This window comes from Branchiostoma belcheri, unplaced genomic scaffold (assembly GCF_001625305.1).
Source record: "Branchiostoma belcheri isolate BF01 breed outbred unplaced genomic scaffold, Haploidv18h27 scaffold89, whole genome shotgun sequence".
NCBI lineage: Eukaryota > Metazoa > Chordata > Leptocardii > Amphioxiformes > Branchiostomatidae > Branchiostoma > Branchiostoma belcheri.
This window is the reverse complement of record NW_017804564.1, coordinates 1,386,497-1,400,359: the sequence shown is the minus strand read 5'-3', so window position 1 is coordinate 1,400,359 and position 13,863 is coordinate 1,386,497. Positions and strand designations below refer to the sequence as shown.

The window sequence follows — 13,863 nt, the reverse complement described above, 5'->3', positions numbered from 1 at the left end:
GAATGTTGGCAGCCGTCGCAGTTGAGCGGGTCAGTCTATGGAGGAATATCAGAGTGACTGGTCGAAAGCTCTAGGTGTGACAACTATATAGAAGTTTTAAATTTTACACATGTAACTACCAACACAAACAAACTGTCATGATAGTAAAAAGTTAATTTGCTGTGGTCTAGAGGTCAGTTAGCCTGATTAAATCGCTTTACGGTTGCTGTGGTCTAGAGATCAGTTCGCTTTACTGTTGCCGGCCTCCCCACATCCAGCGCCCCCCCCCCCTGCGGGGAGGGGCCACCAAAGCCGCGGACGGCAGAGTTTGTGTTACACAGACGTCTATTAAACTGTGTGTCAAAAACACACTATGGACGTGGATTTGGTGCGGCAATGTGACAGCATTTGCACATTTTGCCACCGACAGCCGTAAAAAGGTTAATTTGCTGTGATCTAATCAATTTTAATTATATATGTATCCAGGATTACCTGAAAAGCAGGCCAAAATGGCCTGAGCTGTAATTACTGGTAAAACAAATAAACTGAAACTGTCTAGAGATCAGTGTCCTCCCCGGGTGAGCCGGACTTGATGGTGAGTGCCGGGGTGTGAGCTGAGTCCGCCCGGTGCTTCTCCTCCCACTCCCGCTGCTTCATCTTCTCCTCCTGACGACGCTTCTGCGCATCCTGCAAGCAAAGAAAGTGTCTTATTACCTCCATGAAAAATGGAGGTATTGCCTTTGGTGTGTCCGTGTGTGCCTGTGTGTGTATTTGTGTTTCCGCACATTTGTAGTCAGCATAACTTCATAACGCCGTCATGGATTGTGATGATATTTGATATGATGGTAAGTCTTAGAAAGACAAATGTCAAGGTCAAATATGGGCCTCCTGGTGGATGACCTTGTTCTATTGGCATCTATTTCCTGAGATAAAGGCAACATTGAACTGACGATCTAATTTTCCACTGGTAGTGCCAGAGAAGACAATTGATATTTGCAGAATCTACAGGTTCATTGCCAAAAGCAGTTACTCAAGCAACTATGATTTTGTAAAGGGTCAAACGTTTCAGCTAGTATCCACTAGCTTTCGTCAGTGACTGAGAGACAAGAGGAGAAATGCAGGTTTATAAACCCAAACTATTGATTGATATGCAAATAAAGTTAAGACAATTAGCTGAAATGTCTGACCGTTTCCAAAATCATATCCAGTTGCTTGAGTAATTTCTTTTTGGCGTATCGTATTACCTGGATGTCTAACCTTCATCGAAGTACAGGTTGATTGATCTGTGAAAACACCCTTAGCTCTTTTCCAAAGTTTCATTTCGTGTTGTCTCAAAATATATTTCCCCCCTTACGAAAATGCAACAAAAAACTACAAACCTCCTCCTTCTGCCTCTTGACTAGCTGATCCACCTGTAGGACCAGGTTGTCCAGTTTGGAGTCGTAAGCGTCCTTTTTGTTGTCCAGGCTCAAGGCACGGTTCACAGGGAAAAACTCGTACGCTTCGTTTTTCATCTATTCAAGTAACACACAATCAATCATAGATATGTTTTAAATGTTAGTGACTAAAGAGTTTACTCAACTGTAAACGAAAATAAATAAGAAAGTGATAACAAAGTAATTATGAAATAGGATGATGAGGTTTATACTTGTAATCAAGAAGTCTGAACGCGTAATCAAGAATTAGACTTAAAAACCTTGAATGCGCCAACACAACGCCAACACCAATTGGTGAAAGAGCCAATATTACACACTACTATACTAGTCCCAAGTGCTAAATCCTTCATCCAGAGACCCACACAAATCTTATACTTAAGTTCCACTGTGGGTCTCATATTACTGAGTAAAGAGACTCTTGTTAACCAAGTGTTTTATTCACAGCCGACGTTTCGGTGACCTTCTATCACCTTCCTTAGTGTCTTTGACAGATACTCGTAGTCACCCAAACGTCGGCTGTGAAAAACACACTTGGTTGTGTAAAAAGAGCCTCTTACTTTGTGACGTACCAACCTGATAAAACTATTCTCATATTACTGTTTTACACTTAAGGAAGGGATAGAGTTTACCAGTTTAGCGACGTGGAACTCGATGGCGGTGTACTGGGTCTCGTTGGTTTCGTCCAGGTGGATGAAGAAGAACAGGTAGGACCACATGTTGTGTTCGTTCTTCACATGCCGGCGGAACCCCTGGTACAAACACAAACAAACAGATTAGCCTAACAGGCTCGGTGGGCGTCACTCCACCGTATAGGTGGGGAAGTGCCTTTCCCAAGGGTGCAACGTAGGGCCACAGTGAGAATCGAACCAGGGACCTCTCGGTTCCGAGTCCAACGCTCTAACCGTTGAGCCACCGACGCCACAGGAAAACACAAATGAATTATCACATTCTGCGTTTTTTTTACTAAACAAAATCTTGTAAAAGATAAAGACAATGTTGGCCTTGATAATTTATGATCATAACCTTTCTGCAAAATAATAATTTGAAAAGAAAAATTGGCAGAAATCACTCTAAATGAAGATTATATTTTCCGTGTCACTACCAGTGTCTTAAACTTTGAAATGTATATGTATATGAAGCACATAGCAGTAGAAATAATCTTTTACATAACAAAAATATTTTGAATTTCATACCTTTCCAAATCGCTCGAAGTCGTAGTTGGTCCTTCCACAGATGAAACAGATGTTTGCCATGTCAAAGTCAGCTTGCCACTGGAAAAAAATACCACAAGTCAAACTCTAGTGCAAAAATAAAAAGCTGGAAAATTTCTCTTTGTTGCTAAACTCTTATTACAATACGATTTTCCAGCACTTCTGAATGTGAAATTTAAAGTTAGAAGTGGATTCCATTTTAAAAGTTAATGCAAACACGTTAAAACACATCCGTAGACATAGCATGTGACCGTGGAAGCTCTAAACTATTAATTCATCGTGTCGGTAAAAAGTAACTTTGAATCAAAGTTTAATTGCAATTGCCAAAAAATCAATTTGACCTACTCAACTTTTGACTAAAAATCTCCAATCTTTTTCACTATGCCTGTAGAAGTGTTTGCTTTAAGTTCAAAAATGAAATCCACTTCTAAGACTTAATCACTAATTACCTTCTTGTTCCTCAATGAGACGAACCCCCCGACAACTATACCAAAGATGAGCCGGAGCCCGACCATGATGAGGGTGACCCAGAAGGCCATGTACCAGAAGAGTCGGAGCGCATACGAAGCGAACGTTACCCCCGCTGGAGGCAGGATCGCCTAGTGCAAGCGTACAAAAAACAGCGAAGCAAAATTTTACTCATCCGTACCTTCTTGTTCCTAAGGGCCACAAAGGCGTCCACGATCATGCCAAAGACAATGCGGAGGCCGATCGTGGTGACTATGACCCAGAATGTCAGGTCCCAAAGTAGTTTGATGGCATAGTCCTCGAAAGTAACCCAAGATGGCGGGATGAGGGGCTAGTGGATAGAACGAGTACAAGGTCGTCACCAAAGGCTTTGAAAGATGATTATTACTTTTTTTAATTAAGACAGGAGCAACAAAATACAAAGTACCTTCATGGCTTTTTTTGTTTTTCGTGGTTTGTTGAGTATTTTGTGTTCAAATAATACATCATGCAAAATATAAATCTACAGAAGGTCACAAGAAAGGCTTAAAACATTTTTTTCATGTATGATTTTTTCTAAAATTGAATTTTAATGTTCAAAGTCCAAAGATGTATTTCAGTGACAAGTTTCTTTATTCACAAATAAGAAAAAAAGACGACAATAGATGAAATAAAATAAAATTGAACCAAATTAAATTAAGTTAAGTTAGATTATTTCAAGTATTCAAGTACATGTACTTACTTTATGGAGGTTTTCCATGAGGCCATACCGCATGGTGGAGACGAAGCACTGCCCCAGTGACTCGCAGAACTGGCCTTTCTCTTCGTTAAAGTGGCCCCTGAAGAAGGCAAACCCGATCACTGCGTAGATGTAGATGAAGATGATGGCCAGGACGCATACCCACAACAGCGACCTCCCTGTGAATATAAGGTAGCAAAGATTTATTCAGGCCTGGTCGAAGAATTTGACACACACAGACATAGACACAAACACAGACATAAACACACACACAGATACAAACACACACACACACAGGTACACACACACAGACATACAGAAAGAGAGAGAGACAGATACAAACACATTGACTCCTTAAGGGTATTCCTGTTAATTAACAACCATCAAACAAACAAACAAAAACAAACCATTATGAAAGTCCATCCGTGTTGGTAGTCACATGTTTAAAGTTGAAACTTTCGATCCAACACAATAAAGAGAGGCTGGTCGAAAGCTCTAGGAGAACTTTATTATGTTGGATCTAAAGTTTTAACTTTAAGCAAAAAAACGCACCGTTAAGTGTGACGGATGAGATGACCCTGATGAGTAGCTGGTTCTTCACGGCGATGTGGATCAGGTGGAAGCAGAAGAAGTAACCGTAGAACACAGTCCCCAGGATGGAGAATATCAGGTACGCCTGGAGAAAGGGAACATGTTGTTTGTTTGTTTGTTTATTCGTACATGTTATTAAAAACAAATATAATAAATGAAGCAGAAGAAGTAGCCGTAAAAGACCGTCCCCAGGATGGAGAATATCAGGCACGCCTGGGAAAGCCAGAGAACATATTGTTTGTTTGTGCGTTTGTTTGTTTGTTTATTCGCACATGTTATTAAAAACAAATATACTAAAAAAGAAGTAGCCGTAGAACACAGTCCCCAGGATGGAGAATATCAGGTACGCCTGACAACGGGAACATATTGTCACTTAAAATGAAACAAGTTTGAACTGCAATTGCCAACACAAGAAATTTTGAGTCACACAAATTCTCGACTGTACAACTCCAGTCTTTGTCAATGAATGAGCAAACTTGTTTCATAATGACTTCTACTAACACAGATGAACTTTTGAGATAATATTGTAGCTTAGTAACTGTGTTGGGGACTTATGGAAAAGTTATCTGAACAAAAAAATGTACAACATACTTCCACTCCTAGCTGCAATGTGGACTTACAGTAAACTTGAACTATCTAAACAAATGTATGTGTAGCATGTCATAACAAAATGAGTTGTCCTTTGGTGTTTTTCTTTTAAGTCTAGTCTAGTTTGGAAATTTTACTGTTTTAGGCAATAGAATGACAAAAATATTTTATCTCATAATGTAATACACTAATGCCTCTAAATAGCTTGTACATCATCTATTAAAAACAGGATGAATTCACATACCACATAGTACAGAGTCTTCAGACTGAACACTTGTATCTCGAGCTTGGAGACCCTCTGCTTCTGTGCATTCAGGATCTCTATGCCCAGAAAGTTTTTGCTGAAAACACAACAGAGACTCATAAATGCCAAGTGATTGGGTTCGATTTCAGTGAACATTCTACTATAGACTACGAAACCAGAGTTGGTGTGTTTAGTTACTATGTTTCTTTTTTTTTAAAGACTCATTAGTCCCTACAACTTTGAGCTTTTCCTTTGCAAGATTGAGTTGAGGAATAGAATACGTCGGGTTTTTACATGTAACTTTTCATGTTAATGAAATTGGAAATGTTGGCAGTCTTACATTGGTGCGGGTTTACATACTCTTGACCAACTCTTTTAGCTATAAAAGAGACACTGGTGTACAAGGGGAAGGCTAATATTGTAAAACAGGACGTTCTTTGCCACCAAGATGGTTCACGTGGCAACGAATAATTGGCACTCTGCATAAAGCAAGACGTAAACTTAAACTTTTTTTACCTGAACCATGCCTTGGTGTTGTTCCAGTCCGGAAGCCTGAGCCTGTTGGACAGGAAGAAGCTGATCATGAGGCAGAAGGACAGGATGTTGTGGATCCCGCCCAGCACGTAGATCGTCACCTCGTAAGGCCCGTTGTCCGCGCTCCACAGGATCCCGTGGGGCGTCTTCGGCTCCGGGCTCGCACACGTGGCGTTCGCTCTGGTCCTGGAGGGGGAGAACACAGTCATGTTACAAACACTGGCTAAGGCTGGTAATACTTATTACCTACATGAACTAACCCACCCCCACATGAAAAATTGTTTTTGGTATTCGTGTGTGTGTGTGTGTGTGTGTGTGTGTGTGTGTGTGTGTGTGTGTGTGTGTGTGTGTGTGTGTGTGTGTGTGTGTGTGTGTGTGTAGTGTGTCTCTCTGTCTCTGTGTGTGTGTGTGTGTGTGTGTGTGTGTGTGTGTGTGTCTGCGCGCGCGTGTGTGTGTCTGTGTGTGTGTGTATTTGACTGTGTGTGTGTGTGTGTGTGTGTGTGTGTGTGTGTGTGTGTGTGTGTGTGTGTGTGTGTGTGTGTGTGTGTGTGTGTGTGTGTGTGTGTGTATCAGTGTGTCTGCGTATGGCCCTTACGGTGAGTTGTAATGGATATGTTTGAAGGCTGAAGAAGTTTGCATTGAAGACGTTTTTTTTAAAAGGCACAGTCTTAACGATACTACAGATATTAGTAGATTTGCAGAATACTGACCCATAGTGCTGAGGACATGGTGCGTTCCACGTGGACAACATGAAGATGTTGATGACCAGGGTCAGGAAAATGATGGCGCGGTTCCAGAACACTCTGGAACAAGAAAGCAAAGAATTACCACCACCTTAATTTTTTTTTATTTATTTTGTCAACATTATGGAATTTTCTTCCACTCTATCTCAGATAAAAAAGGGCTAAAGGGTAGAACAATAAACTCAAACTCCCAGCTTGCATGGAAACCATTCTGACTTCCAATTTGACCTTCCTTTCAGTCTGTAGTTCATAATGCTTTTGCACCTTCACTCCTTATAACTCAACTTAAATACTTTTAGACAAACAAACGAACAACATGTCTTCTTTGTCACAATCAACTAATTCATTGAGTTCATTTAAGTTATTAATAAACAGTTTGACTTTCACTGCACTGTGCACTCCTACTTCTTACTATAATGTTTTATTGTTTTAACGCTAATGGTCTTTTAAACGAATTGTTCTTTTACAAATGTATATGTACTGTAAAATCAGCGCAATTTAGTCGTTGTGACTACCAAGTTGATTGTACAATAAAGTTTGAAGTTTACTCACTCATGTGCGATGAAGAACGCCGCCAGCTTGTGGGACCGGACCCAGGCCTGGTAGTTAATGTCCCTGCGGATGTCCTTGGACCAATCAATGAAGTCGCGGATCTTGTTGCTAGGCGACGAACGATCCACGCTCCACTTCAGCTTCTCCTTCACCTCGTTACGCAGAAGATCCTAAACATGGACCATCAATTGAACAATATTTCTCATGCGTCGGTGAAGGTTAGACATCCAGGTTCTAAGATATGCCAAAAACAGTTAATGTACTCAAGCAACTGGATATGATTTTGGGAACGGTCAGACGTTTCAGGTAGCATCCAATGTCGTCTTTCGTCAGTGACACTAATATTTCTTATGACTCTTTCTACTTCAAAGATTACCTTGACAGTTACGGTGCTCTCTGCAAATGTAGGTAGCAAATTTATTTGTATGTCATTTCTCAAAAAGAGTGATAGATGGCCTCCTTGACCAGTATTTTGCCCATGGTAAAATCCTACTTGTTAATTCTAATTACAGATCAAGTAAACCCAATTCAAAGCATAACACACTAGTTCCTTAGTGTTCTCATGGTTTTCATCAAATATGGACCTTCAACCAAACAGCATCTTCAACTGAAGCTAGATACTAATTCTAACTAGACTACAAATTATCACGTTAGAATAATGTGGTATCGAGTTTGCATGTCTCACCTTCTTCCGAATCCTGAAGTGCACCTTCTGTATCTCGTTGTCCTTGATAACTTCTACAGACAGCGTGTTGCCCTCGAAAAACGCCCATGCCTGCTTTGCATCCTCTGTCTTCTGAAAATCTTCAAGAAAAAAATTGTCTATTTCTAGGTGGCAGATCTTCAGATTAGGTATGCACAAAACTTAACTGTATCGTTTTTTAGGGAAGCATTTGATAAAGATCTTGATTATGATGATATTTATTTTCACGTTAAATGCAGTTTAAATTATTTATTTCTAGGTTATATCAAGCATGTCATCAAATACCCGTGGTGAAAAAAAGAGAAGAGACAAGTGTTATAAATATTGTAAATATTTTACTACATACAAATGCCACACACACACACACACACACACACACATCTGCTGTTGTTATTTGTCTCCTTCTTGTTGAGGCAAATGGTTTTCTATCCATATTGATTTTTGGTCATATATATTACCTTTTGGGTTGAGTGTGCTGTCGAGGTCCAGGAACCGCTTGATGATGTGGAAGAAAGTAAAGCCGAGGTGCTGCCAACTTTTCTTCAGAGTTTCATCCATTGTTTTCTTCTGTCGTAAACAAAACGTAAGTTATAATGTACAGAACACTTTCCTGAAAGGGCTTGGGGCCACATGGCGTAGCCTTTGAAGAGTACAGCTTCTGAAAAGCACAGCCTCTGATACAGAGCCTCTGGAAAGATGCTGATTCATTTGTTGTTTATAGTTCAGTGAAATGCATAGAAAGTCATCTAATCTTTTCAACTTTTTGTATAGTCGTAGCGTGTGATTAATAAAGGTACTTACCCGTTCCAAGAAACTGTCGACCAATGTTGTGTTTACAGCATCTTCATCCAGCAGATCTTTGATTTCCTGTAAGACAGGAAAAATGGGGAAAATAACTATTATTTCAACCACAAACTTAAAACACTGTGAAAACTTCATTTCCACTTTTACCGCAAAATGCTCCCCCCTCCCAAATATAAACAAATTTACATTTACCTTTGCCAGTGCTGCATCGTTCGTGTTCTCTTCAATGATAACCTTCAGCAGGTTCCCGATGGAAGTTTTCAATTGTACAACCTGAAGAAAAGAAGTTCAAAACGAAATATATGAAATCAGCCTTTGCTGTAGTTTAGAAAGCTGCCAGGAGGTCCATAAATTTGCGTACATAAAGTACTATACGGATCCATCTATAACTTCTGGAGTTATGCTGTTAATAGACAGACCCACAAATGACGCCTGAAAAATTATCAATTTGGCTTAATCAAGATAAATTTTGGCCTCTTACAGCAAGTTGGTCTGCTCCATTGAACTTGGTTTCTCGTAGGATGAAGTTGATGTAGTCGATTGCCTTGGTGTCAAAAATGATGGCCTGATTCTTGGAGTTTCCCTGTAAGTATAAATGCACATATTATCAACTGAATTTTCATAGCTTTCCTTGCTAAGAGATGTACTGAACCATAACGTACTTCATTCAACCAGGATTACTGTATATGATATCTAAATATTGATATATGATAGCTATAGAAAAAGGTCGTAATTATTAGATATTCTACAAACTAAGCAGAACAACCATAACTGCTTTTGTCATTCCAAAATTACATGGTGCCCAATAGTCATTGAGTCTACATTTATGCTATAACTATAAAAGTCCTTAGTGCCACTATGTCGATGAAGGTGGTTCGTAGTTTATCCGCTTTAAATTACTGACCACTGCCAGGTTGAAGAGGGTGTTGAAGATGCTGGTGACCAGCCTGATGTTGCCGCCGTTGATGTTGGAGTAGTGCAGCTGGAGGTACAGGGTGGTCTCCGCTACCAGGTTGAACGACTTCATGTTGTCTGGCTGTTCTCGGATGTAGTCCTGAAAAATGACAGGTCCAGATTCAGTCTATTCATCCTATTCCAGTTCCTATCTGTTCCTCCTATCTCTACCTTGCGAAGAGTATTCAAACAATTCACAATTATTTCGCATTGAAACAAGACCCCTGTTGGCTTCATGTTGCAAGGATCTCTAGCTCTGCAATGGTAACAGGGGTCAAACATACAAATGCAACAGTAAAGGGTCTTATTTTTCTTACACTTTAATTGCCAGTAGCATTTATTACAGCAATATGAAGATATTTCTTAATCAATCCAAAGGTATAATAGACTCATAAATTCATCGTAAAAACTGTCTACTACTACAGGAACACATTTGTATGGAAACATACATAAATTGCCGTATGTTCAGTCTTGTGTGTGATTGTATGTACATTACGTATTATGCTATGGGTCACTGGAGCTGAAATAAAGAAGTTAAATGTAATATTACCTGTAATCCAGTGTGCTGTGCATCACACATCATACCGAGCACACGTAAGACCAGCTCGATGTTTCCGTCGTCCTCAAACAGAACATCATCCAGGGGCTCCTCAAGCTCTTCTAGCAGATCATTGTGCTCGGAAGTCTGTAGAACGAAGAAAGGCAAGACATCAGTCATGCCTAAAATGTGCCTCTATGTTTGTCCATTGGGTCAAACAGCTGTGCATGAGCACAATTGGTGCTAGTTTGTATGTTTAGCATAGTTTACTGATAGCACTGTGTGTTTGACTTTCCTAGTCATTTCCATAAGTGCTTAATTCTATAGCTCTAAGCAGTTGAGTACCATGTTCCATTCTTAGAGTCTTCAGTAAGAGTTGGTCAAGAAAAGCTTAAGCAAAATACTGTAGATCTTTGTGTACCTTTTATATATTCGCAATATATATTGGGGAAATGCTGTAACCGGGCCCAACATGTGCACGTGTTTTTACCTACAGTACTATTTTGACCTCACACTTGAAAACCTAGTTCCCCTCCTATTGTGATATTATGTTCCCTCAAAATAGAAGAACGTACATGTACAATTGAATTTGCACTTACCGCTGCATTGTCCACGACCACTTCAGTTGGTTCGTCGCCCGAGGTTGACGCCTCTCCCAGTTTGCTCTGGTTGGCCATCAGTGCTTCTGCTGTCTGCTTCACCGACTTCAGCTCAATGCCTCCGTTGGCTGGTTCTGAAGACAAAAAAACAGATTCTTTAAGCCTTTTTCAAGGTCCCACTTATTCTATGATCACAATCTTTCCCCTGGAGTCCATTTTCATGTTGTCAATAATATTCCATCAACAACTACATAGCCTTATAGTATCGACGTATTTTCTTCAAGTGTCAGCTGCCATTTTGCGTTTTTAAGGTGAAATAAGCAATATAGATTTTCCGTTGATCCTAATCAGACCACTTTAGTTCAACATAAAATGTAACTGACCCAATATCGGTTAATTTTCATAGTACGGTCATATATTAAAAGGTCGAAAGGACAATAAATGAAACATATCAAAAGCACACTGAGTAAATAGAAGAAGTTAGCTAACTCAAACGCAGTGGTCTTGAAAGTGAACGGAAAGGCCAGGGGTCAACGTGAAGTAAAAAAAAAGATTGAAATATAATCTGTATCAAAGACATCTTAAATCAGACCTGTCCCTTGTTGAGGATTTTTCAGCACGGGCGGAGTGGGCCACGCAGCCCTGCTTCGGCCCTGTTCAGGTCTGCTGCTGGTGGCTGCAGACTTCCTGGATTTACTGGACTGCATTCTCTTCCTGCCCGTTTTGACTCTCCCCCGTCCCCGAGCGCTCATGATGGACATCATGGACGCTGTGCTGCCGTGGCGCTTCACAGCCTGAGGAGGAAAAGGGACAAGAGTGGTGTTTAAAAACACATCGGCGACGTGTTTGGAAATTAGAGAAATCAAAGAGTTCACATATCCATGAAATATCTAGAGTCGTTGTGAAGTTCTCGTTTTCAATTCAATTCAATTCAAACCATTATCGTGTTCCTTCTTGCCATGTGCGGAGACCAATTGAACATCCAATGCACTTCTTTTTTTCATACAATCCTTTATGTACTCAGAATAATGTTATAGACTAATATGCTGTTCATGTCAAACCCCACTATGTCTAAAATGTCTTTGTCAGAAGGGCTCGCCCTTTGCAATAGCCACAGGCAAGTTGGGCAGCCCTGGCTGTGCATGCTGAACAGCTAAACCAACAAGCAAATAATAATGTAAACAAACCACACAAGACCTTCCTGTGAAATGTACAGTTATATCATGCTTCTATTCACAACACTATACAAAGTCAATAACACGCATACTCACCGCCATGGCTGTTTTCCCGTCGATAACCGCCCTGCTGAGGGCCTTCTCCATCTCCATAGCCTTCTGCAGCTCTGCCTTGTGCTGCGCTTCAAGAAGACGCCTGAAAAAATTAAAAAAAAATTAATGTATTTTCAATCATTGCTGAGAAGATAGGCATACATTCGTTGCAAAATATTCATCATGTTGTAAGAGAACATGCGTTTATTGTTATTCTAATTAGATGAATTAGCTTAATTAGTTGCTTATTTGATTTAGTGGAAACCTTTTGGGAATTTTCTGGGAATGGCATACAGGCATATTTAGGTTTTCCTCCCAAAAAATTAGAGTTAGAGTTCGAGTCGCATTTCCCGTTGGTGACATGTAGGTCCAGAAACAGCAAGGTGATGTGTTGTAATCTCCAAGTAGATCATATGATGACAAGGTGGCTAATGGACACACCTCTGGCCAATGGAAACTGCCTTGCCACCATGTGATCTGCTTGGAGATTAAAGTGCTGTACAAATTAGTTTTAGTCAAAGTAAAAAATGCCTTTCTGTTGTGATGACAGCGGACAGTTCCATTCTTGACTTGAAAGCAGAAAACAGCATCTCTTCCCTGCTGTTGAGAAAGAAGTCCATCAGGCAATCCTACAAAATAAAAAGTTAACTCAAAGTTATTATCATATTGGGAAAAACAATTTAAGACTAATATATTTAACTTATAACCTGCTTTGATCTGTAATATCGACCTGTATGTCATTGGCTTATTATTCCCACAAAAAATACACTGGATGCACATTGAGAAACCACAGTCAGCTTGATTTCAAAAGCCCAAAACAACAGACACGGCAAACTATTCCTGCACCATAAGTCTACCCACTTATACAGTCAACATGACCTACCCTCATACTAAGGAACATCATAATCCATCCATAGCTTCTTGAGTTATGCTAGCCCAAACACACACAAACACAGAGAGAGAGAGAGAGAGAGAGAGAGAGAGAGAGAGAGAGAGAGTTCCTCCATGATAGATTATTTTCAGTTTTAAACATAAAGTCCCCTTGTAAGAGGTAAGAATCAAGGGTAAGGGACATGAAATAACCTGAACATGCTCGTTTCCTCCGTACAGCATGGCGGCCAGTAGAGCCAGAACTTCTGCGATCAGGTCATCACTGTCACGTGATATCAGCGGCAGGATCTTCAGCAGCGCACCTTTGTCTGCAAGGGCCATCTGCACCTGCTTCAGGTACTGAATTTTCCTACATGTGAAGAAACAAAACGTGGTTTACTTGCTGTTATCGGTAAGTGGTTTGTAAGTTTGTTTGCACTTGTTTTAAGAAGAGAAAAGAAGTTAATGTCAACTATAGTTGATAAAGTGAACCAGTCAGAATCGTCCTATGGAAGGTGACAGACGATCACCGAAACTTCGGCTGAATAAAAGACTTACCAACCTGTTGAAACTATTCACGGATATAGTTGATAAAGCATAACATAGCTTTATATTCAAACATTTTAACATTTTGATCACATAAATAGGCGATAAACTTCATATTACCATAGCCATTGTCTATCTGTAATGTAACCAACATGAAGGCAATCACATTGAATACGTAATTTATATCCAGTTGTGATTTGAGCAGCGGAAAATTGCTTTTTATGGGTTCACCACACCACGAAGTACCATATTGCTTTTTCTGATGTTTCTTCTTCTTCTTCTTCTCCTTCTCCTTCTCCTCCTGCCATTTTTTAAATGGATTCAGCTTCTTCATTTTAGGGCCCAAGGTCTGAAATTTGGTATGGAGGTACAGTGGGCAAATACCCCTAGGCGTTTTTTAAATTATTGTGATACAGGCTTTTAGAATGGTTTTATTTGAGTTTTTTGGCTGTGTTATAGCAAATGTATTACTGTGTTAGTGTGCCTTGTTTACCACGTTTGGGCATGAGTCATCACA

The 13,863-nt window shown here is 40.1% G+C and overlaps 1 protein-coding gene across 1 annotated transcript; it reads right to left on the bottom strand.

Moving 5' to 3' along the window:
- Positions 1 to 534: 534 nt before the first annotated feature.
- On the bottom strand, positions 535 to 13,164 carry LOC109487498 (inositol 1,4,5-trisphosphate receptor type 2-like). Its single transcript, XM_019791485.1, has 23 exons — positions 13,014 to 13,164; positions 12,462 to 12,559; positions 11,934 to 12,033; positions 11,255 to 11,456; positions 10,663 to 10,796; positions 10,076 to 10,210; positions 9,476 to 9,625; positions 9,053 to 9,154; positions 8,764 to 8,844; positions 8,569 to 8,634; positions 8,226 to 8,334; positions 7,750 to 7,868; positions 7,065 to 7,234; positions 6,480 to 6,572; positions 5,752 to 5,955; positions 5,236 to 5,332; positions 4,365 to 4,488; positions 3,816 to 3,991; positions 3,276 to 3,425; positions 2,609 to 2,686; positions 2,045 to 2,164; positions 1,359 to 1,493; positions 535 to 666 (listed from the first exon to the last, which is right to left on the bottom strand). Exons 1-23 carry the CDS (start codon positions 13,140 to 13,142, stop codon positions 535 to 537), a joined length of 2,904 nt encoding a protein of 967 aa, XP_019647044.1. The 5' UTR covers positions 13,143 to 13,164.
- Positions 13,165 to 13,863: the final 699 nt, after the last annotated feature.

What these genes read in the sequence shown, in the direction of transcription:
- LOC109487498 (XM_019791485.1), bottom strand. Translation starts at nt 13,142, where the DNA reads ATGGCCCTTGCAGACAAAGGTGCGCTGCTGAAGATCCTGCCGCTGATA. An exon ending in ACGATGCAGCACTGGCAAAG is followed by an intron (nt 8,635 to 8,763) that starts GTAAATGTAAAT and finishes CCTGTCTTACAG; the next exon opens with GAAATCAAAGATCTGCTGGA. An exon ending in ACTTCAGGATTCGGAAGAAG is followed by an intron (nt 7,235 to 7,749) that starts GTGAGACATGCA and finishes GTCCATGTTTAG; the next exon opens with GATCTTCTGCGTAACGAGGT.